This window comes from Equus przewalskii, chromosome 21 (genome assembly GCF_037783145.1).
Source record: "Equus przewalskii isolate Varuska chromosome 21, EquPr2, whole genome shotgun sequence".
NCBI lineage: Eukaryota > Metazoa > Chordata > Mammalia > Perissodactyla > Equidae > Equus > Equus przewalskii.
In genome coordinates this window covers 20955686-20980854 of record NC_091851.1, presented here as the reverse complement: position 1 = coordinate 20980854, position 25169 = coordinate 20955686, and the positions used below count along the sequence as shown (strand labels likewise).

The following is a 25169-nucleotide window of genomic DNA, read 5'->3' as shown; positions in this document are numbered from 1 at the left end:
GGCAAGGTGGTTCTCCTCAGCTGAGGCAATTCCAAAGAGGGCTGACAGCTGAGGGCCATCTTTTCCAGCCTCCTGTGTCACAACATCCATCAGGCTTTTCAGAAAATCTTCCATCTGGGAATCATTGGCATCAGGACAGGTAGTAATTCACCCACAGTTAGGTCCTCAAAGCTACCTCACCTTACCCAGGTAACCCAAAGTTCTCTGACCCCACTTGGTCTGACCTGGGCTTTACTAATTGGAGAAATTTAGGCTGAGTATCATGGGTGACTGAGAAGCAGCTTCCTCTGGGATCTCTGAGTGCCTGGGTCTGGGTCTAGCAGAGGACAGAGGAAGGAGGAGAAGGAAGCTCAGATCTATGGAGTGAGATAAAACTTGGATATATTAACACGGAAGTCTCCCCAACACGCATTCCTTGTGTTGCTCCCCTAGAGGGTGCAAGAAGCAGAGATCCAGTTGAGCAAAAGATGTTGAATTTTTAAAATAGATTTATTCTTTTTAACAATTTTAGATTTACATAAAAACTGAGATGATAATACAGAGAGTTCCATGCACTGCTGTGCACATTTTCCCCTGTTATTAACATCTTATATTAGTGTGGTACATTTATTTCAACTAATGAACCTATATTAACACATTATTATTAACCAAAGTCCACAGTTTATTTAGATTTTGTCTTAGCTGGGGCTGCAATAACAAAATACCATAGTCTGGATGGCTATAAACAACAGAAATTTATTTCTCACAGTTCAGGGGGCTGGAAGTCTGAGAGCAGGGTGCCAGCATGGTTGGGTGGGGCCCTCTTCCGGTCACAGATTTCTCATTGTATGCTCACATGGTGGAAAGAGTTAGGAATCTCTTGGGGGCAGGGCTAGGGGGCGTCTCTTTTATAAGAGCACTAATTCCATTGATGAGGATGGAGCTCTCATGGCCTAATCCCCTTCCAAAAGCCTCATCTTCTAACATCATCACATTGGGCCTTAGGGTTCTAACACATGAATTTCAGGGGGACACAAACATTCAGACAATACAAGAATGCAATTTTATTTTCTTGCTCAAATTATTCCAGCTTTGGCCTCTGGGAGCTTTTTCAGTTGGTTCTGCACCCTTTTGACATACTCCAATCAATGAAGTTTTTTTTTTTTTGGCACATCCTTATTTTCTAGAGGATGTTGACTTTTTGTTTTTTTTTTAAAGACTGGTCCTGGGCTAACATCTGTTGCCAATCTTCTTTTCTTCTTCATCTTCTCCCCAAAGTCCTCCAGGACATAGTCGTATATTCCAGTTGTAGGTCCTTCTAGTTCTGCTATGTGGGATGCTTCCTCAGCACGGCTTGACGAGCGGTGCTAGGTCCACATCCAGGATCTGGACAGGTGAAACCCCAGGCTGCCGAAGTGGAGTGCGCGAACCGAGCTGCTAAGCCACGGGGCCGGCCTCAATGTTGAATGTTTGATGGCACTTTAGAAACACAAAGAAGAGTAGTCTTTAACAAAAGGACTTCAGAAGACAAGAATCAGGTGGTTGAATGAAGACAAATTTTATTTTGAAACCCAACATCTAGTAGAAACTAGTGTCCTCAGTGAAGTAGTCATTAATTTATCTAAAAAAGAAATGTGAGGATCTACTGTGTGGCAGTCAACACTGTGGCTGCTGAGGACACAGGTAGTCCCTTTTCTGTTAGGACTGACATGCTGTTGGGGAAGAGACACACACCCAGGCAGATCTCACTTTGCCTGGTGCTGATAAGCATGAATTTCAGTTACCATAACCTCAGTTAAACAATGAGTCCCCAACACACGGTTCAAATTCCATTTACCACAATATATTTATGGTGAGCAATTGCATAAGTACAGACTTGCTGCTAGCTGTTCTTCAGTCCACAAATCACTGTGTAACAAACAGATGCTTATCAGGATCAGTAACCAATCACATGACTTCCTCCCATTCTAGTGATTCATTATTACGACTGTTACTCAGTTTATGTACAGGCTGCAAAGCAAGTAGTTGTGTTACCTCCTTGTCACCACGTGATGACTCCAAATGACGTTTTACAAAAACGAATTATTGTAAAAGAAAGTGGGCAAGAGAGATGAAAATGCAATGGAGACATGAAAAGTGATAATGCTGGAAGTGAAATTCAAATAGAAGGTAAGCGGAGTTATAGAAGAAACAGCTGGCCGTGGGGATGTTGACACTGATGCTGTTAGAAAGATTCTAGGTGTGCAGCCAGAGGAACTCAGTGAAGGCAAACTTACCACATAAATGAGGAAAGTGGTGGTGAGAAAAAGGGTGAAAATGTCCCAGAGGCACTGAAACCAGCAAATACTTCAAATTAAAGGAACTTTGTAAAGATTTCACAACAGTGAGGGCACAAGGGATGAAATATTGGAAGCTGATGGAAACTTAGAAAGGAGTGTGATGATGTCACCAAGGCGCAGAAAAGATGCTCGCTCTGTATCGTAAATTACACAACAAGAAGGCAAACACTGTTCAAACTGCTCTTGAAAAGTTTAAACAAATTAACAAAACCCTTTAATTCTCAATATTTCTCATGTTTCAAATGACAGTATATAAACAAATATTAGTTTTTCTATTTTTTAATTTCCCTCTATATTTAAAACTGACAGTAAGAGAGTTTCTAATATTTGGAAGAAACGTTAAAGGTCATAGCACAATCATTATTAATTCCATTGAGTATTGAGGTCACTTTCCATGGTTTCAGTTTGCAGGGTCATTTTTACGGTCCTGCACTCCCATGCAAAGTGAGCACTGCCCGTGTTTAGTATGTCAGATGGTAGCAAGTGCTAAGGAACAAAATCAATCAGGTCAAGAGGAATTGGAATGCCAGATGAGAGAGAGGAATTGATATTCTATATAGGGTGGTTTACGGAAGGTGCCTTTAATGGAGTGACATTTGAGCCGAGGCTTGAAAGAAGGGAGAGAGTGAACTCTGCAGGTATGTTGGGGGAGAAGCAGAGGAGTGACAGGATCTGACTTACGTTTCCAAAGACTCTCTGTGGTTGAAACATGAAAGCCAGTTAGAGACATAGCGATGGTGCAGGAAGAGATGATGGAGGCTGGGACCAGGGAGCAGTGGTGGGCGAGAAGTGTGCAGATTATGGATATAACTCAGTGGCGTGCAGGGGAAGGCCTGGACAGGCTCAAAAGAGCCGATAGTTATATTTTCAGGAATTTTGCAAACTGGTTGGTAAACTGTTGGCAGCTTGAAATTGGCCATCCTGGGAGGGTTTACACCACAGAAATGATCAAACGCTACAAATCAGGCTTTTCTTTCTCTTTTGGAGACTCAATGGTTAAACATTTGCCATTTCATCACTAGATATAAACATGTCGAAGGTAGAATTGAGTATGGGATATAAAAGAAAGAGAAATCAAAGATGTCTCCAAGCTGTTTGGACTGACAGCATGTGTACCATGAGCAACAGGGTTGTGAAGGATGCAAGACGATAGCATTAATGTTTTCACCACAGAGAGAGGGGGAAACTTCTTTCTGGGTTTGAGGAGTAGGATATTTGGGCAAAGAGGAAAGAGAATACATTTTCCTCTTAAAATCAGGATGGGGGTTCATTTGTACTCAGGAGGCAATAGAGAACCTCAACAAGGCTGGGGAGTCGAAGGTAGGCAGGAATGCAGAAGACAGAATAACTCTTGAGAGCATGGACATGAGTGTGTAATTCATGGCCGAGACTCAAGGCAATGGATGAGAGACATCTTGATATGTGTGGGTTTGACTTGTTTCTTATATTCTAGGGAGATAGAGTCCCCAGAGCTAGTACCCATGGCTCTGGCTCAGGACCATGGGTCTCAGGACCCAGCTCTGGAGACATGAAGGACTATAAGAAGGAGCAGGAGGAGCATGTGAGCAGGCAGGTCTCCAGGGAGGGGAGGCATTTGGAGCAGAGTCGTGGAAGGTTCTAGTCAGTCCCTTCTCATAGGCTGGGCACTTCAGGAAGGAAGGGAAGCAGCAGAGACTGAGGCCGGCAGGTAGCAGGAAAGGAAGGTTGGAGCTGTGGGAAACATGTGCTCATTGAATTATCTGCTCAGCATTCAAAAAATGTTCCCTGCGTGCCTCCTTTGTCCCTGGTGTCTCCTGGGACACCTGTTATGAGAAGACAGACAGCCCCTGAGATAGGATCCTGCCGCCTCAGCCTTCCTTCCCAAGACCTGGTCCCCTTCCCCAGCCCTGCCACTCTGTCACTCAGAGGGTCAGAGTGGGAACAGCCCTCAGAGCAGCAGATCCGAGACTTCTCAGCCTTGTTCTAAAATGTGGAGTCCTTTTGCCCCATGGAGCCACAGTGTTCTAATAATCTAGAGATGGTCTCCAAGGGAGCCACCCACGCAGGTGCCCCTCATTTGGCCCCCTTCTGCCCACTTCCTCCACAGAACCCCTAGGACTCTGGGGACACCCTTTGAAAACTCTTGATCCAGCCGACCCCCTGCAGGACCCCACATGGTTCCTGGGATTGAGAACCTCTTAGAGGGACCCATGATACTCCTGAGTGTTGAGGGAGGAGTATCACTGTCTCTTAACTCCATGTGGGCCCTGACCGTGTGTGACCTGTGGGCTGAGCCGTTTATTTACCTTGCCCTTTATGGAATAGGCCTTGTCCTGCCCTCCCTGCCCCACAACTTACAGTCAGGCCCTCCGCTTCCTGTGGACATAGATGGTAGAGACCCCGATGGCCAGCAGCACCTTTGTGCCTAGGAGGAGGACAACCAGAGGTGCAGTGGACAGCTCTTGGCCTGGAAATCAAGCAACAGGGGGAGCCATTAGAGGGGCCACACAGGAGTCATTCCCAGGTCTCCACTGACAACATCTGAGGCTACCTGGGCCATCAGCATTCTGAAGCTTTTGAACCTGCGTCCTGCCCTGTGCTCAGGCTCGAGGCAGAAATCAGGGTTCAGAGGTTCCTCACTCTCACCAACCTCCTTCTCAGGCTGCCAGGAAGGCTTGAGGGAAGGGCAGAGAATGTGTCCTCAGTGACCTGTAAGTGTGTACTTGATCCTCGTACATCTATGGAACAGGTACTATTATCCTCATTCTGATGAGGAAACTGAGGCTCAGAGAGTTTAGGGAGGGTCACGATATTAGAGGGATTCAAACCCAGAGAAATTCATCATTGTTGTCCTGTAGAATGACCCAGAGACTTTGCCATTTGGACCAAGACAAGTTCAGTCTCTTACGGCCATAGGAATGAATGTCCACACAGCATGCAAGTGGAGTGAGGACAGGTTTCACGGTGGGTGAGAGAGCTACAAGGCTGCCCTCGTTTGTACCAGGGGTGAGGCTGGGTGGTCCCAAGTTCTCAGGAGCTGAGGGAGCCCTCAGGGTGAGCTGACCTCATGAGGCCTGGCTGGAGAACACCCAGGTGAGTCTAGAAAATGGGGTCTCACACTGGGGAGGGTCTTCCAATACCATCCAGCCCTCTTTGATCCCAGCAAAGATGGCAGGTGAAATCTTTCTGTTGGACCCAGAAAATTGTATCTGGGGAAGCACACTTTTGGGTTCTTTGTATTTACTATGAGCAGCTTTGCTTTTGAAATTAAATAAATAAATATATTAAAATAAATTTTTATAAATAAAATTCTCCTAAAGGAAGGAGAGGAGACTTCACCCTTTTTGCTCCTTTGGCTGTTGCAGGATGACAGTGCTTACTGACCGGCTCTCTGGGATTTTCTCTCAGGTGAAGAGAGCTGCATTGCCCAGGTTTGCACCTCCTTCTGGAGGGCAGCTCCCATCAAAGGACTGGCTGAACTGGAGTATAGAGGCTCAGCCCTCTCCCCTCTTTTGAGAACAGCGCTGAAAGGCCACCTGACTCTACAGCTCTGTGATAGCAGCCCAGCCTTTGTTGTGCCTGCTTTGAAGGTGAACAGCTCCCTTTCCCAGTCCCGCTCCTTCACTCCCACAGGCATGTTGATCCTGGCAGCACTCCACAATAAGCTTCTACATTCTTATATCTATTTCAGAGTCTGCTTCCCAGAGTACTGACCTAAGGGAGTTCCTCTGGGAGTGCTCTGGAAAGCAAACTCTAAATGCAAATATGGAACTGGATAACTCATCATCTGGCTGGCCAAGAGGACCCCAGCACTGGTGGGAAGTGGAGACAGGTTAGGCCCTGGCCTCCCCTCGTGGTGCAAATGTTCATACTTCACCAGTGTTGAACTGGGAAGGTGTAACCAGAGGAAGGGAATACCTTGGCATCAGGCATTTGAAATTGAGCTGAAAAATTGTAATTATAAGCACTGTGGAGTTGGATGGCTGTTGCTGGGGCATCAATCCTTCGGAGAAAGATAATGAAAAGTAAGAGCAATTAATCACAAGTTGAAGGTCAAGTCTGAGGGCCAGAGGACTACCTGGCAGCCTTATCTCCTAGAGTCTTATCTCCTAGAGCCAGAGGGCAGAAGAAGTGAGGATGGGCCTAGGACATCATTACATTAGCAGAGCTGCAGAGGAGGTTGAATTCTCAGCTTCAGTGGCCTGCTCTGCCAGAATTGGGCCCTAATGGGGAAGGATGGACCCTGAGATGTGGGACAGGGTCATATGGGACAAAGCACTCAGGAATCTTCAGTTGAGCTCCGGGCACTGAGGACAAAGAGCAGCACAGCTCCTTGTTTCCAAAAACGGCGTCTCCAAACCAGAAGAAAGAACAAAAAGGGGAAGTTAAATTCTACACAAAACTGGCTCTCAGTATTAGTTGAAGAGAAAATGCTAAAACTTCAAAATAACTGTGAGTCAAAAGAGAAGAATCACCAAACCCCCGTGCACAATTGGTCACTAGGCTGTCATCTCAGCCTCACCCAGCTACCAGGAAAAACGACAGGGCTGCTAGCAAAGGAGCCTGAGAGTTATTTGGAAATCCCACCACCAAGAGTAAATCCACCCTAAATTTGAAAAGTTGGAAAAGTGTCCTGCAGAGCAGAGCACAGATCACAGGAAGGAGTTTCAAGTCCACCCGATTGAAAAAAGTTGGCACAGACTCCTCAGAATCTGTGAATCTGTTACTTACATGGTAAAAGGCATAGTCTTGGTGATTAAGGATCTCGAGATGGGGACACCATCTTGGGTTATCTGAGTGGAGCAAGTGTGATCGCAAAGATCGTCATAAGAGAAAGAGGGAGGCAGGAGAGTCGGAGAAGGAGATGTGAAGACAGAGTCAGAGGTCAGAGTGAGGGGGGCCCTTACCGAGGAAGGTGGGCAGCCTCTAGGAGCTGGAAAAGGCAAGGACACGGATTTTCCCCTGGAGCCTCCAGAAGGAGCACAGCCCTGAGCCCATTGTAGACCCCTGACCTCTAGAACCGTAAGGTCATAAATTTGTGTTGTTTTAAATAACTAAAAGTGTGGCAATTCTTTATGGTGGCAATAAGAACCTAACCAAGGAGGCTGTGGTATTTTAAAAGAACAAATAGATGTTGCTGAAAGAATAGGCTCAATTGTTTTCCCTGCTTTTTTCTCCCCAAGTCCCCCCAGTACATAGTTGTATATTTTTAGTTGTGGGTCCTTCTAGTTGTGGCATGTGGGACACTGCCTCAACATGGCCTAATGAGAGGTGCTATGTCCGCGCCCGGGATCCCAACCCTGGGCTGTCAAAGTGGAGTGCACAAACTTAACCACTCAGTACGGGGCGGCCCTGAATAGGCTCAATTTAAAGTGCATAACTTCTTGGTTGAAAAGCCATAAGAGAAGGAAGAAGTGTTGTTTGGCAATTGAGTAGTGATGGGAAAAAGGAAAAAGAGAAGAGGGAAATTTAAGGTTCTGAAAGAAAAAGAGAACTGAAGAGCTTAGAGTTCTCAGAACCCTTCTCCCATTGTCAAAACCGACTCACCCAAACTCCATGAACATATCTGGGTTATGCTATACCTAGAGAAGAGAGGTCTATTAAGCTAGAAATATTGTAAAACACCCCAACACCATGGAAATGAACACAAAAATATGCATCCTAACACCAGACCCATTGGACCCAGGACTGCAGTGGCTGAAGCCCTCAGACGCCAGGGCAGGCTGGGCATCCCGCTGCAGCAGGGTCACATATGCATCTGGCACTTTGCTCCAGCCTGACAATCATGACAACCCAAAACCATTTCCGGCCTTGGTAAACTAGTGTACATGCTTAGTCACGCACACTGAGAGCACCCAGAACTAACAACCCTGGTCAGAGCCTCAGTGGGAGATGGAGACAAAGGAGCAAACCCAGGCTGGTCCAGACAGGATGGCATAGACCTGTCTCTCCCTGCTCTCCTCATTTAGTACAACTCCGACCCCTAGAAACATGAGGTACAAGCACAGAGGGCCTCTGAAAGAGCACGAGGAAGCAGATTGGCTGGCACTTGAGGACTGGAGGGGAAACACAGTGGCTGGGGGTCTAGATTCCACACTCCGGACTGCCCGCCAGAGGAGGAGACCAGGATGGCACTAGACAAAGGAGAAGTGTAAAATCAGTCATCACATTCCTGCCTCAAGAAATGAGAAAAGGAGGAGTAAAATATACACACAGCAGAAGGAAGGAAATAGTAAAGAAAAAAGGAGAAAAATCAATGAAACTGAAAACAGAGAAGTAATAGAGAAAATCCCATTTGTTTGAAAAGGTCAATAAAAAAGCAGATTCCTTGAAAAGAGCAATAAAATTGAAGAAACTTCTAGCAAGACTAACGATGAAAAAAGGAGAAATGACACATTTCAGATATCCAGAATGGATAAGGGGACATCACTACGGACCCTGCAGACATCAGAAGGATAATACAGGGAGATTGTGAACAACCCTACAGGCATCCTTGACAACCTAGAGAAAATGGACCAAATTCCTCAAAAAACACAACCAACCACAATTCACCCAATATGACATGAATAATTTGAATAGCCCTAATCTATTAAGGAAACTGAGTTCATAATTTAAAACAAATGAAAAAGAATTCTTGAGACCCTGATGGTTTCACAGGAATATTGTACCAAACATTTACAGATGAGTTAAAAGCAATTTTGGTGCAAAAAAACACCTATAAAAGAAATTTGGGAAAATGTGAACATATACTCCATTTTAGGCCATATGAAGGAATTATCGTTATTTTTATTATGTGTGTAATAGCATTGGCTTTGTAGAAAAACCAATGTGTGGTCAAATGACCACAAAATAGTGGACTCCAGTTGCATTTGGATGCACATACATGACTAGGATATTAGTGGACACAATTATGCAACTTCGGTAGTCTTTTGTTTTGAGGAAGATTGTCTTCATTTTCCTATATTTCCTCTTCCAGCAGGCAGGGACATGGACAGTTGGTGTCCCAGGGTTGTCCCATCAGATGAGGCAACACAATTGGCAGATGGAAGGAACGTTGGCCTTTGAAAGGACTTCTGGAGTAAAGATTCTTAGAAACCTGACTCAACTCCCTCTGATGTTACATGAGAGAGAAACAACACATATTTTGTTCATAGAAAAGGGGACTCTGTAGGTCCTTGAGACAATGTCCAGCTGAGGGGGAAGGTATCTTTAATTAGCACATATTCCTTGTACATGCTTGTGGTCCCTGTCCTTGGGGACTCAGATTTGCCCGACTAGTTTAGCCCAATCACCTGGTCTAATGGCAAGATGTCTTCAACAACATCCCGCCATTGCTCCCTGAGTCTCATCTGTAAAACTCCAGACTCACAGGGTGGTTGAAGCAGGAAAGGAGATCACAGGTGAACTGGAATTGCATATAGTAAATGTGCTGTGAACGGTTGTGATTATTTTTGGTCCATTGTCAGAAGTCAGGGGACAAAGGAGGCCTGTGTGTGATCCTTCAGGATCACCTGCATGTCTGGTCCAGACTCAAACCCCTTGTACTCAGGGCTCCGTTTCCAGAATTTCACAGAGTAGTAGGTGTAGGCATCTGCTGGGGTGACATTACTGATGTGGATGGAAAAGTCTAGTATGGAATAGAGACTGGCGGAGGTTAGAAAGAGCAAGGAGGTGGGAGGTGGGCTGACATGGATGGTGACGTAATCATAGTCAGGTGAAGAAAGTAAGAGGCAGGATGCTGTGAACAAGTGAGCTCCCTCCCTCCCTTCTTCTTCCTTTAATGTGCATTTATGTCCAAACATCTGTAAAGATATGCACCACTCTTACTAGTGCTGACTCTTGGAGGGTGGGATTTGGTGGAGGAGAGCTCACTTCTAAATTCTACTTTATATTTATAGACTTCTACATTATCCTATAATAAGCATTAATTGCTACTTTTAACATTTAAAAAAAGGTAAAATTTAGAAAGCACCAGGTCAGTTGGAGTGGAGGCCTTACCAGTGGTTCCACCTGTGTCCTGCACCTTCTGGTGGGCAGAGGCCTCCAGAGTAAGGTGTTTGGTGACCGCCGGCTGCCCATCATGCTCCACCTGGCAGGTGAGCACCACATCCTCCTTGTGGTCAGATGAGTTCATCAGGAGCCAGCTCATCTGAATAAAGGTCCCATCCTTGTTCTCTATGAGGGTTGAGGCTGTTTCTTGTCGGGACATGTTTCTGTTCTCCAACCAGGTCAGCTTTAGGTGCCGGGGGTAGAACTTGTTCGCCTGGCAGGTGACCATGTTCACCAGGTTCCCTGCCATGGGGTGCTGGGAAACCTCCAAGGTGGGCGGAACTGAAACAGCACAGGGCAGAAGCTCTGACCTTATGGAACAGACAGATCACAGAGGAGGGCTCCATAGCTTAGCTCCCACCACCACAGATGGGACTCACCCAGGACAGTGCCAGGCATGCAGCAGGTGCTCAAACACTGAGGCTATCTTTGCATATGAATGAAATCATGAGCACAGGGCCAGGCACACAGTAGGTGCTCAGGGACTGGTAGCTCCTATTAGGGTCATAATAAGTGAAATCAACAAGCACAGCCCTTGGCATACACTGGAAGCATAATAATTGTAGCAAAGTAAATGAAATCACCAAGCAGACAGGGACTAGGCTTAGAGTAGGTGCTCAGTGACTGGAGCTGCTATTGCTAAGTAGATGACACTACCTAGCACAGAGCTTGGCACATAGTAGGTGTTCACTTGGCAGCCACCACTAAAACAGGAGTGAATGACCAGCACATCCAGGAGCCTGGTGATTGGGAAGGACTGTCAGGAATTGGGTTCCAGGCAATTCAGGCCTGGAGGAAACAGCAGGGGGAGGAGCTGGCTTGGGGGCTTGGGGGCAGGTGCGGGCTTGGGCTGGGGGTGAGAGGCGTCTACCTCGGATGGTCTCAGACAAGTTGGCCGTCCCACGAAGAGGAGGGACCCCCTTCAGGGTGACGTGGGCCACCTCGCAGATGACCTGGGAGCGAACATCCCCCGGGGCCAGCAGCACCTGGGCTGTGCTGGAGACGCTGTAGGACACGCTGTCTCCCTCTGGGTCCACGTTGGTCTGGGAGGCTGGGAGCTCATTGCCATTTTTGAACCATTTCAGGGTGATGTTTCTGGGGGAGAAGCCATGGGACTCGCAGGTGAAGCTCACTGTCTGCTCGGGCAGGGCCCTCGCCGTGAGGCCTGATACCACGGGGGGAGAGGGTTTGGCTACAAAAGGAGCATTTATAAACAATAAACATGATGTGATTACATCACTGATCATAAGTGGGTGACACTGTTAAGAAATTTCACATATATTAGTTTTACTCCTTCTAATGGTGCTGGGAGGGTGGGTCATTATCCTCGTCTTATGGAAGAGGATGCACAGGTTCCAGAGGTGAACTCTGAGTAAGGGGCAGTGCTGTGGGGAGACTCAGTTGCTACCGCGTCTAGGTGAGAAATTTGGCAACATCCACACAAATTGAAATACACACACCCAGTGACCTAGCAGTGCCACTTCCAGTGGGCATCTCCTTCTTCAGTAGAGTGGTGCAGCACTGGTTTAATATCCCAAAGTTGGGAACAGCTTATATCCATGGACAGAAGATTGTAAAATGAAGGATGCTGTCTCCATACGATGGATTTTATGCAGCTGTGGAAACAATGCCAGCTCTAGGCGCTGATATGGAATGCCTGCTTGGGGATGATGTGCCTGACGATGAGGCAAGGTTTCTCAATCACCTGGGGCCTCAGGGTCTGAATGAGGGGCATTCTGAACCTTTAGGAAACCGCCAAAAAGGAGAAATGCTGGCTCCCTGTTCAGTGGTTTGCTGTAACAAGTTTTTGTTCAGCAATTGCTGTGGGCCAAGTTCTTCTAGGAAAGAATGTCCAATGCCAGGGTAGGAAGGAGCCTGCCTGGAATCAGATCTGGGTTCTGGAAAGATCCCCTCACTGCCTGGCCATGTGACTGTGGGCAAGGCACCTGTCATCTCCTGGCCTCAGGTTCCACGTGTATACATGGAAGTTTGGCATGGATGGGTCTAAATGTCCATTGTGCACTGACATTTCAGGATTCAGAATCCTGGGCCTCTGGCAGAAAACCCTAAATGAGCATCTTTGCTGCCTCAACGGGGAAACCCTAAGTCATTCACGTGAGGAACCTCTTCGCTGGGTGAAGGACATTCTGAGATGACCCGGCTCAGCCCTGAGCCTTCGGTGGCTGTGTGATTCCATCCCTGAATCACCTAAGGGTTTTCTGGACAGACACAAAGCAAACACCCAACCTGTGCATCTCCTCCAGCCGGGCTGTCAGAGTAAACAGAGAGTCTGTGGCTCTCATGGATTCTTCTCAGTTTGATGTTTTGAAGATGAAATGAAGAAACACACGTTCTCCCCTCCCCTTCCTGCCCTGCATGGATTTCCCTCACAGGGAGGGAAGAGAATGTGAGCTTCCAGGGAGAAGATCCTTTGCCTGTTGTGTCCACTGTGGCTTCCACAGCACCCAGAGCAGAGCCTGACACACAGTAGGTGCTCAGTAAATGCTGAGTAAAGGGAGACTCAGCCAAATTGAGGGGCACTCTCTGCAGGCAGAGTGAAGTCTGGCCTTGTGACCAGGCAAGTTACTCAGACTTTCAGTTCCCTCGTCCCTGACTCCAAAGGGCTGGATGGGATTGGAAGAGGCAGGGGCTGTGGAGCCAGGCAGATGGTGGTTCCAGACTTCCCCTCATTTAACAGCCGTGGGGCCTTGAGAAACAAGCATGACCTCTGTAGACCTCAACTTCCCTGATCTATAGAAGGGGGTGAAATCAGATCATGAGTATAAGCACTCACTGCCACATGTGATTCTTGTTGTTGCTCAAAGAATGGAGGGTATTATCATTGACTTGCTGTCACACACCAGGGGACAAAGGAGGCCCACGCTGTACTCACCACTCACGGTGAGCTGGGTGCCTGGTCCGGACTTAACTTCCACATCATCAGGGCTCCCTTTCCGGAACTTCACGCAGTAGTAGGTACCAGTGTCTGCTGGGGTCATGCTACTGATATGGATGGAAAAGTCCATGTTGTTTCTCTCTGTGTTGTCTGAAACATTTGTTACTTGGGGGAAGTGGCCTCCTTTGAAATTGTAGATTAATTCCCGGTCTAGCCCTGTCCCCCTGAACCACAGGACAGGCCCCACGGGGTACAGGGAGGTCATGGTGCAGCGCAGAGTGGCCGTCTCTCCAGCTGTGAAGGACACTGACTTGTCAGGCTGAATCACCTGAAGCTCCTCACCTGCCGCTCCTGGAGGGAAACAAATCCATTATTTATCCATCCTTATGTGATCCTGTAGGTTTTCTCAATTATTTGTCAATAACAGCTTTCACTGACTGAGTGCACGTCATGAGCTGGCCTAGAGCTCTGCACACTGCATGCATCATTTCATGCAACCCTCACAACAAGCCTGTAATGTGAGATCCTAGTACAGGTGAGGAAACTGAGGCACAGTGAGGATAAATGATGTGGCAGAGAGCTGCTTTGCGTGCCTGAGCCCTCTCTGGGGGTTTCATGCTTCACCAGATATTTCTGGCTGTCCACATTCTGGCCAGACGATGTGTTGCATTTCCTGACCTTTGCATTGAGTGGGACCATGAGACTTTTTTAGACCAGTGAGTTGCATGTAGAAGTGAGGAAGGAATTTTGTGGGATATGCATTTATCTGCAAGATCCTCTGTGCATCAATTCCCTCATATGCAGAGATCCACATGTTCATGATGGGCTCTGCTCCATCAGCCTGGATACTTGAGAGACAGTGATGAGCAGAGCTCACAAAACATAATAAACTTGTAGTTTAAATAAGATTTAAAACATTGTTTCAAGTTCCTGGGATTTTTTTATCCATAGCATAATTTTGTTATATTATTTTCCTAATCTTGCTGTAACAAATTACCAAAAACTTAGTGGTTTAAAACAACAGAAGTTTATTATATAATTCTGGAGGTCAGAAGTCCACAACTGGTGTTTCTGGGCTAACATCAAGGCGTCAGCCGAGCTGCATTTCTTCTGGAAACTCTCTTCCTGGCCTTCCCAAATTCTAGAGGCTGCCCACACTCCTTTCCTCATGGTTCCCATCTTCTTATCATTCCAAGCTCTTCCTTCTGTTGTCACTTGTTTTCCTCTACCTTTAACTTTCCTGCCTCCTTCTTATAAGGACCCTTGTGATCAAATTGGGCCCACATTGACAATCTAGGAATAATCTCACCATATCAAGAGTCTTAATCACTCGTGCAAAATCTCCTTTGTGATATAAAGCAAAATATTCACATTTTCTAGGTATTAGGAAATTGACCATTTTGAGGGGCCATTATTGTGTCTACCACATAGATCTCTTCTGACCGTTTCAGAAACCAGTTTCCACAACAAAAACCTATGTATATGGCCTTGACACAGATTGAACGACAAGGCAACGTATTGGAATATAAAAAAAGGGCTATTCAAGCAGTTCCCTGGTGAAACAGTAAAATAAAACTAGAAATCACTAAGAGAAGGAGGGACGGAATACTCACAAACACAAGGTAATCAAACAACACACTCTTAAAAAATCCATAGCCAAAGAAGAAATCACAAGGGACATTAGAGAATACCCCAGGAAATATGAAAACAAAAACACGACATGCCCAAACTTATGAGATGCATTGAAAGCAGTGCTAGAGGGAAATTGATAGCTGTAAATGCATACGTTTAAAGAGAGAAAGATCGTAAATCAATAACTTAACTATATAACTTAAGAAATTAGAAAAAGGAGAGCAAAATAAACTCAGAGCTAGTAAAAGGAAGGAAATAATAATGATTAGTGCAGAGATGAATAAAATATGAATAAAAACAAGAGAAAATTAATAAAACCAAGAGTGGTTCCTCCAAAAGATCACGACAGCTGAAAAAACTTTATCTAGACTGATTAAGAAAAAAGGAGAGAAGATCCAAATAACTAAAATGAGAAACAAAAGAAGGATATTACTAATGATCTTACAGAAATGAAAGCGATCATAAAAGAATACTGTGAACAATGGTACACCAATAAATTAGATAATCTAGATAAAATGAACAAATTCCTAGAAAAACACAACTTACCAAGACCAAATCATGAAGAAATAGGAAATCTGAATAGATCCACAACTAGGAAGGAGATTGATTCAATCATCAAACCTCCCAACAAAGAAAGGCCCAGGACCACGTGGCTTCTACCAACATTTAGAGAAGAACTAACACTAATCTTCCTCAGACTCTTTCAAAAAAAATTTAAAGAGGAAGGAAGAATTCCTAACTTATTTAGAGTTATTCTGAGACTCGTTCTCAGGCGAGCATTATCCTGAGACCAAAGCCAGACAAAGGCACTACGATAAAACTACATACACATATCTCTTACAAATACTGATGCAACAAATCCAAAACAAAATATTTGCAAAAAAAATCCAACAACATATGAAAATAATTATGTACCATGACCAAGTGGGATTTATTCCTGGAATGTAAGAATGGTTCAATATATGAAAATCAAAGAATGTAATGTACTACATTATTAGAAAGATGAGAAAAACAGACACATGATCATCTAATTTGATAAAATAAAAGCATTTGACAAAAGTCAGCATTTTTCATGATAAAAACAATCAGTAAATTAGGGATAGATGGAAATTTCCTCACAATGATAAAATCATATCTAAGAAACACACAGCTAACATCATATTCAGTGGAGAAAGTCTGAAAGTTTTCCCCCCAAGATCAAGAATAAGACATGGATTCCCACTTTCACCACTTCTATTCAACACAATACTGGACGTTACAGCAAAAGCAATTAGACTTTTGTTCATATTATTTATGTTCAATTGTTAGAGTTCTTTTTTTAATATATTCTAGATATTAATCCCTTATGAGATGTATGCTTTCCAAAAATCTTCTCCACTCTGTGAGTTGTCTTTTCACTCTCTTGATAGTATCCTCTGATGCAGAAAAGTTTTTAATTTTGAGGAAGTCCAATTTACATATGTTTTCCGTTGTTGCCTATACTTTTGGTGTCATATCCAAAAAATCATTGCTAATTCCAAAGTCATGAAGAGTTTCACCTATGGTTTTTTCTCAGAATTTTATTGTTTTAGCTCTTACATGTAGGCCTCTAGCCATTTTGAGTTCATTTGTCTATATGGTGTAAAGGTCCAACTTCATTCTTTTGAATATGGATATCCAGGTTTCCCAGTGTCCTTTGTTGAAAAGATTATCCTTTCCCCATGGAATGATCTTGGCATCCTTGTTGAAAATCACTTGCCCATATATATGAGGATATATTTCAAATCTCTCTTATTCTAGTCCATTGGTGTCTATAAATATATCTGTTCTAATGTCATACCAAACTATTTTGATTATTATAGCCTTGTAGGAAGTTTTCAAATCAGGAAGTGTGAGTCCCTTAACTGTGTTCTTCTTTTTCAAGATTGATTATTTGGGGTCTCTTGAAATTTCATATGAATTTTAGAAAGTGTCTTTCTATTTCCTCAAAAAATATTTCTGCCATTGGAATTTTGACAGGGATTGTATTGAATCTGTAGGTTGCTTTAAGTAGTATTCAACACTCATCTTAACAATATGAAGGCTTCCAACCCATGAACATGAGAAGTTTTTCCGTTTATTTATGACTTCTTCAATTTCTTTCAATGTCTTATACTTTTCAATGTCCAAGTCTTTCATTTCCATGGTTAAATTTACTCTTAAGTATTTTATACTTTTTGATGCTATTGTAAATGGAATTGTTTGCCTGATTTCTATATTAGGCTGTTTATCACTAGTATATAGAAATGCCACTGAGTTTTGTGTGTTGATTTTGTATCCTGCAAATTTGCTGAATTCATTTATTAGCTTTAATAATGTGTGTGTTTCTGTGTCTAATCTTTAGAGCTGCTATGTATAAAATCATGTCATGTGCAAACAGAGATAGTTTTACTTCTTCCTTTCCATTTTGAATGCCTTTTATTTATGTTATTAGAATATAGAATATAGAACTCTATATTAAATCTAAATATCTAGAATATATTAAAAAAAGATATATATATCTCAGAGGATACTATCAAGAGAGTGAAAAGACAAACTCACAGAGTGGAGAAGATATTTGGAAAGCATATATCTCATAAGGGATTAATATCTAGAATATATTGAAAAAAAGAACTCTAACAATTGCACAGCAAAATAACCAACCAATAACAGCCCAATTAAAAAATGGACAAAGGACTTGAAAAGACATTTCTCCAGGAAAGATATCCAAATGGTCAGTAAGCACCAGAAAAGATGCTCAACATCACTAGTCATTAGAAAGATGCAAACCAAAACCATTATAAGATACTCCCTCACGTCTCTTAGGATGGCTATTATCAAAAACAAAATAAAAAACAGAAAATAAATGTTGGCAAAAATATGGAGAAATTGCAACTCTTGTGCATTGTTGGTAGGAGTATAAAATGGTGTGATCGCTGAGGAAAACAGCAGCAGTTTCTTAAAAAGTTAAACATAGAATTTACCATAGGATCACAACAATTCCACTCTTAGTATATACCCCCAAAATATTAAAAGCTGGGACTCAGACACATGTTCAAGCAGCATTATTCACAATAGCCAAAACGTAGTAGAAACAACCGAAATTTCCATCAAGAGATGAAGATAACCAAAATGCAGTATACACACACACACACACACACACACACGCAATAGAATGCTATTCAGCCCTAAAAAGCAATGATATTTTGATACATCCTCTAACATGGATGGACCTTGAAAATATTATGCTAAGTGAAATAAACCACATACAAAAGAACAAATACATGATTCCATTCATGTGAAGTACCTGGCATAGGCATATGCATAGATACAAAAAGTAGAACAGAAGTTACCAGGGGCTGGAGGGAAGGAGGAAAAGGGACTTACTGTTTAATGGAAATAGTTTCTGCTCAAGATGCTGACAGAGCTCTGGAAATGTCTGGTGGTGATTGTTTCACAACATCGTGAATGTACTTGATATGGAATTGTATCCTTAAAAATGGTAAATTTTATGTTATGTGTATTTTATCACAATCAAAAATATGTACTAACACAAATTGGTGATTCATGTAGAGCCTCTGAATTGAACTAAATGGCTCGAGGAAAAAGAGAAAATGTTGATTCCAAAGACTGATGGATTTGAGAAACCGGAGCTTGAATGGGAAGATAGAACCATGGGAGCAAGCAAGGAAACAGCAGACTTCAAACTTGTGCTTTGAAAAGAATTGTGGGTGGTTGACTGTGTTTGGACAATGAGTTGTGAGTTGAAGAGACACAAGTCACCTTTGGGCCAATCACTGAACTGCAGGTGCAAGAATTCCCACCTCGATTTCACTGCCTCGGTGACTAATCAGTTCATGGACACATAGAGAAATACAAAAACATTCCTTCTTATTTGAAGTGTCTTAAAAATCAGGAAGGGGTTCTCATGGCAGGGACATAAATCAGAGGCGCAGGCTTTTGTGGCACCACAAATGAATCCTTTGTTCTTTTCTACTTCTTAGCTTCTCCTCAGAAGAAATTTATGGTTCACCTTTGCAGAGTGTGAGCTGGTGAAACCCACCCACTTAGCACTGTTTGTACCCAAACCTGCCTCCTCAGGAGGGCACACGCTACTAGAGACAGGTCCTTTGGTGTGCCCAGAACATCAGGTGGTTTGGGTTTTTAAGTTTAGAGAAGAAGATTGGAAGCTAAGGCAAAAATGGGAAGAAATACGGATGAATCCTGGAGGGAGAAATGGAGGGAATGGAGGAGATGAGACAGAATAGGGATGAGGTCAAGATCCATCTGTCATCTGTGTATCTATAATTCTCATATTTACATCTTTGGCCCAGGCTTTTCTCTGAACTCTGGACTTGTATGTCAACCGCCTACTGGATATATTCCTTGGATAGAAGTAAACATCTACAGTTAACATGTCCCAAACTGAGCTCCTGAATTTCCCCACAGCCCTGTGTGTCCCAGCTGAGGCACCTTTATTCTTCCAGATGCTCAGGGCCCAAACCCTTGGAGTCTTTCTCTTCCACCCCCAATTCTGCACATCAGGAAATTGTATTGCCTCGACTCCAGCATACATCCAAAATCTGGCCTCTTTCCCCTATCCCTACTAGCTACTGTCCTATTGAAAGCCACTTTTTCTTGTTTGCATGAAGGCAATGACCTCTTAAATGTTCTAGTTGCTTTATGTCCTGTTTAGTCTATTTTCAAACAAATGCTAGAATAATTTAAAACTCATGTCAGATCATGTCACTTCTCTCTTCAAAACTTTGCAATTACAGCCATGTCACTCAGAGCAAAAGCCCAAATCCTTGAACACAACAGGAAGATCTTACTCTCAGGGCCTTTGCACATGCTGTTCCCTGTCAGGAAGGCTCGTCCCCCAGATCACCATATGGCTCACGTCTGTCCCTTACTTTTTTCTTTGCTTAAATTCCTCTTCTTGGTGATGCCCACCAAGACTACTCCATTTAAAATACACCCCAACCTACAGATTCTCCCAATTCTTTATCTAGTAATAATTTAATTCTTTCCTTAACACATCACTTTCTAATACACTATATTCTTTACTTATTTATTATGTCTATTCTTTGTTAGCATTTCCCCACTAGGATATAAGCTCCATGAGGGCAATTACCTTGTTTCTTTCTTTCTCCACTACACCCCAAGTTCCTATAGCAGCTCCTGGCACATAGTAGGTATACAATAAATGTTTGTATGATGTGTGAATTACCCAGTATGACACCTCCCTGAGACCCTGAAGGTGATTTTAAATGGGTGACCTTTATGGAAATTCTGTCAGAAATTGAGTTTCCCGTATAGACGACTTTATGAGAAACAAGAGCAAATTGTGCATATGCAGGAAGCAGTGGAGCCAGGAGAAGAAAACCCCAAACCTGCTTCCCCACACCTTCCTTCCCCACAGGCAGTGGCAGCAGCTGCAGAAATCTCACGGGATGGAGGTGGGGTAATGGTTAAACCCATGAGCTCTAGACTCAACTGCCTGATTTCAAATCATGGCTCCTCCATTGACCATTGAGTGGCCGTGAAACTCTCTGTGCTCCCGTTTTCTCACCTGTAAGGTAGAGGGGACAAGAGAATCTACCTTGGATATGATGATCATGTGAGATAACAGCTGGTGGTATTTCCAACAGTGTATGGACACGGGGAATGTTCAAGAAATTAAAGTTATTACTCATTAGATCCTGAGGTATGGGGGCTTCAGCTGACATTAGATGATATAGATATGGACACAGATATGGATATAATTATAGATACAGATCATATAGGCAGGAGTCTCTGTATGTTTTATCCCCTTCTCTTACTTCACCTTTGTCCAACATGGAAGAAGGACTCCAAGATAGTAATGCATGAAAGAGAGAAGTTTGCTTCTCTTAAGAGTTTGAGGAGGGTAGGGGGTAAATTTAGAGAAGAAGGAGGGATGTCAGCTGAGAGACAAAAACATTTAAACATCTGTTCAGTGTGCATGTCAGGTAGATTGAAAATGATTTGAAGAAAATCATTTCAAAAATGATTTCAAAAATCTCATGTGAGTCTGTGTGTGTACACTTCCTCACACACACCTGTACACACACACACACAATACATGCATTCACAAATAGATATGAAAGCATGGCCTAGTGCTAGTATACAAGGTTGTTTTCAGAATTAAATTAAATTATAATACATATTAAGAAATCAGTAATAAATTTGGCACACTGGAACCACCCCAGGCATCACTAACACAGGTCTGCGAGCGCACACAGCAGAACTGGACTCTGCTGACCGCTCAGTGCCAGGATGCTGATGGCTATTCTTCTGTTTGCTTCTCTGTGCTTTCTGGTTTTTCTACAATTATGTTCCTCTGAGAAGCTGAGCAGTATAACGTGGTTAAAGGAATGAAGTCTGGAGCTGGTCGGCCTGGAATCAAATCCCAGCTGCTTCACGGCCTCATGCAAGTGATATTGGGCAAGTTACTCTCTCTGCCTCAGTTTCCCCACCTACAAATCAGTGATAAAGTCTCAGCTATCGCACAGCGTTTTTGTGAGGATTAGGCAAGTTAATATGCACAAAGTTCTCCTTGCTGCTGTTTGAAGCATCATCTATTTTGACGCCTCTGGTAACCAGCTGCAGGTGATGGATCCACAGAGAAAACACGCTCAGATCCCTGATTTCCTGCTCTCAGACTATGCCCAGTCCTTGGCCTTCCGTGGTAGCTCTGGGTGGTGTACCCGTGTTTACCTGGAGGCCCTAAAAGTCCAGGGGTAGAGGGAGGGGATTCTACCCCAAGGAATGCTCACCTGTGAGTCCCAGCAGCAGAGTCAGCAGCAGGCAAGGAGGAGCGGGGTGGGGCCGGGAGGCAGGGACGGGCATCCTGGAGGCCTGAGGAGCTGCTCTGTCTAAGTGGGTGTGCTGGGAAGAACCCCAACTTCCGCGCTCTGTGGAGGGGAGGAAAGGCCCGCCTCCTGAGACATAAGAGGAAGCGCCTATGATGGGGTGACACAGCTGTGACAGCAACCAGCTTCTAGACCTCAGACAGTTCCTGCTTCTAGATTGTGAAATAGGAATCAGGCAGAGAAGGTGTCTACAAGTGAGGAGTCACTCATCTTCCGTTTTCAGAGAGACTTGGACAGGCCTAGCAGAAATAATGTTTCCTCCCCATCAACAAAAGGAATCATTTCCTGACTTCTCTCAGGAGAGGAAGTGGGTTATCTGACCCAGCAATTACACTCCCAGGCATTTATCTCAGAGAATTAAAAACTTATATCTACACAAAACCCATGCATGAATGTTTATAGCAGCTTTCTTAGTAATGTCAAAAAACTAGAAAGAGCCAAATTGTTCAGTAATGAGGGAATGGTTAAACAAACTGTGCTGCATCCATTACAAGTAAGTACCACTCAACAATAAGAAGGAATGAATTATTTACATGTGCAACAATTTGTAGGTTTCTTGAAGACATTATGTTGAGTGAATAGAATCAATCTCAAAATGTCACATACTGTATGATTCTGCTTGTAGAACGTTCTTTAAATTATAGAGCAGAGAACAGATTGGCATTTATCAGAGATCTGCTATGGTGGGGATGGGTGTCATTCTAAATGGCTAGCACCACGGAGACCTTGTGGGCACAGAATTGTGCATCCTGATTAGGGTGGTGGTTACACAGACACACACATGAGAGGACCACTGTAACTAAAAGGTGGGAATGTTACAATATTCAGGTATAAATAACTCTCTCAGAGTCATTATAACATAGATGCTGACTATTAAGTTATCCAAAACTATGCTATAATTATATTAGGGTGATGGGAAATAGAAAGTGTGCATGTGTGGCGTGAGGTCAGGAGTAACAGAACATTATATCCGCACCTTACATGGTGGGAAGTCAGTAAATAATGCCTAAGACTGAGTAATCAAGAAGAAGCAATATAAGCATGCTGTGTGCAATATGGCAGTAAAATCTAAAATAATCAGTTAAAGGAGTTGAAAATGGTTGCCTCTGGGAGGTGGAAAATGATGAGAATTTAGGGAGACTCTAGTTTTCATATATAGAACTATTTGATTCTTAAACCATGTGTATATGTAGCTTTGATAAAATTGAAGCTAATTTTAGGTAATTTAATTAATGTTATCAGAGTTACACATGAAAATAATGTCCATACTATTAGTTTTAGTAAGAGAGTTTTATAAGCTTGCTGGATATAAGATTGATATTCAAAACGCAACTACAATCCTATACAGAAGTCACAAACTACTGAAAACAATAATAATTTTTAAAGATTCTATAAACTAGAAAGTATTCAAGATAGCTCTAACTAGGGATGCATATGACCATTATAGGGAGGGAAAGCCTGTAAAACTGTGAATTGAAAGTCAAAAAAGAAAACTTAAATAAATAGAGGTATATCATGTCCATGAATGAGAAAACTCAATACTGGAAAGACGTCAATTTGCCAGAATTAATATATAAATTCAATGCAATAAAAAATTGGGTCTTTCATGAAACTTGACAAAGTAATTGAAAAATGCACTTGGGCAAAGAATAGCCACAACATTTTGAATAACCAGAAGAGATTTGTCCAAAAGAGATATCAAAACTTATCATAAGGCTATGGTAATTGAGAGTACAGTTTTGACAGGGAGATAGACAAGAAGCTCAATGGAAGAGAAACCTCATAAAGAGGAGCACAAATTTATGGGAACCTGATGTATGGCAAAAGCGGCAGTGCAGATCAGTGATGCTGGATAATTTATCATTGTGGAAGAAAAGAAATAAGACTATTACCATCTATAATACACAGGCACACACACAGCAGAAAAATACAGCTAGATAAAAGGCATAATTGGAAAGAACAAAACTTGATGAAAAAATTGAAAACTTCTCTTCTGTAACAAAAACTCCCAAATGATACCAATATTGCTGCTTTTGGGGACCACTTTAGAGGAACAAGAGGGACTCTCCCCTGTGTGCCCAAGGAAACAAAGATAAGAATGTTTGCTGCGAAGTTGTTCTGGCAAAACATCAGATAAAGCCTCAATATCCATCATGAGAATAACTGATAAATTGTGGGATATTCTCACAAAAGAAACCTATAGGGTGGTGGAAAATTAATAAAATGGAGCTACATATATCAACCCGAGTAAATCTCACAAACTGTGTTAGGCAAAAAAATAAAGTTCCAGAATGCTGAATACAGTAGAACTGCAATTATATAAAATTCAAAACATGCAAAGTAATATTAAATATTCATTAAGGATTCCTACACATGTTGTAAAAGTATAAAATCATACTTGAGAATGATAAACAGCTAATTGAAGACAGTGTTTTTCAAAGGACCGGAAGAACAAAGTGGAAAAATGTTAGTATTTTGCAAAGATAGATTGGTAGGTCTGTGGATATTTTTTATATTATTCTTTATATATTTCAGAATAGAAAATTGCTTATTCGACTTAGTGATTTCAAAATACGTATGTGTTCAAATGAAATTATGCTTCAAAAGCTCTGGACAAAAGTAAAAACTGCTCTGAAAATTAAGGGTTCCTCATGGTCGGGGGCAGGATGGAAACTTATTTTCTTCATCTACTTGCCTATCTTTTGGGTGGAGGTAGGGTCAGTTTGAAAGCTCAATGCATCAGGGTCTAGACATCCCAGAGTCTCCATGACCAAAGTCCATCCTTGACTCATCTCTGAATATCAGAGAGAAGGAACATGAAGAGGGTGTGTGGAAGGGAGCACGTCCGTGGTGGAGGTGGGGGTGGCAGAGTGAAGGTCAGGGGTCTTGTTTACCTACAGGTCCCTGCAGCTTCTTCTCGCTTGAGCCCCTTGGAGAGGGCAGGAAGCAATGGATCACAGGGCATGCAGGAGTTTTAGGGAAAAATAGTCATTCATTCATTCATTTATGCAAACAATAATTCCACAAACATTTATTGAGTACCTACTATGTGGCAGGGATTTTTGTTTGTCTTAGGTTAATGGCATGGATCAGAAATGAAGACCCTGCTCATTATACTCCAACACGTCTGTCTCACTTCTGAACTCTCTCCCATACTCACATTCATCTTTGCTGCTAGACAGCACCTCCACGTTCCTTAGATTAGTTCTAGTCGTTGATGTTAGTAATAGGTTCTTTATTCATTCCAAAGACATATCATATAAAAACTGAAATACATAACAGTTTATAGGTGTACTACGGAGTGTGGCTCTCAAAGCTTTGACTTTCATCCCACCTCTACACTTTGGACCCCCAGGTTCAGGGTCCCAAGGAACTTCATTTGAAACCCTTCAAATTTCAGGGAAC

The 25169-nt window shown here is 43.0% G+C and overlaps 1 protein-coding gene across 4 annotated transcripts; it reads right to left on the bottom strand.

The window, feature by feature from the left end:
* Positions 1-470: 470 nt before the first annotated feature.
* Positions 471-21829, bottom strand: LOC103567260 (signal-regulatory protein beta-1-like). Of its 4 annotated transcripts, XM_070588991.1 has the most exons (6): positions 21669-21829; positions 13240-13593; positions 11218-11538; positions 10296-10628; positions 4656-4764; positions 471-1458 (listed from the first exon to the last, which is right to left on the bottom strand). In XM_070588991.1, the coding sequence occupies exons 1-5, from the start codon at positions 21739-21741 to the stop codon at positions 4658-4660; spliced, it is 1188 nt and encodes a 395-aa protein (XP_070445092.1). In that variant the 5' UTR covers positions 21742-21829; the 3' UTR covers positions 471-1458; positions 4656-4657. The 4 variants fall into 4 exon arrangements, with proteins under 4 accessions (XP_070445092.1, XP_070445094.1, XP_070445095.1 ...); XM_070588993.1 differs by lacking the exon at positions 11218-11538 and having other exon boundaries at positions 21669-21828; XM_070588992.1 differs by lacking the exon at positions 4656-4764 and having other exon boundaries at positions 1173-1458; positions 21669-21828.
* Positions 21830-25169: the final 3340 nt, after the last annotated feature.

Excerpts from the sequence above, each read along its gene's own strand:
- LOC103567260 (XM_070588991.1), bottom strand. The coding sequence starts at position 21,741 with ATGCCCGTCCCTGCCTCCCGGCCCCACCCCGCTCCTCCTTGCCTGCTG. Across the intron at positions 11,539-13,239 it reads CACCCAGCTCACCGTGAGTG|CCAAACCCTCTCCCCCCGTG; the intron begins GTGAGTACAGCG and ends CTCCTTTTGTAG. Across the intron at positions 4,765-10,295 it reads GGACACAGGTGGAACCACTG|GCCAAGAGCTGTCCACTGCA; the intron begins GTAAGGCCTCCA and ends CTTGATTTCCAG.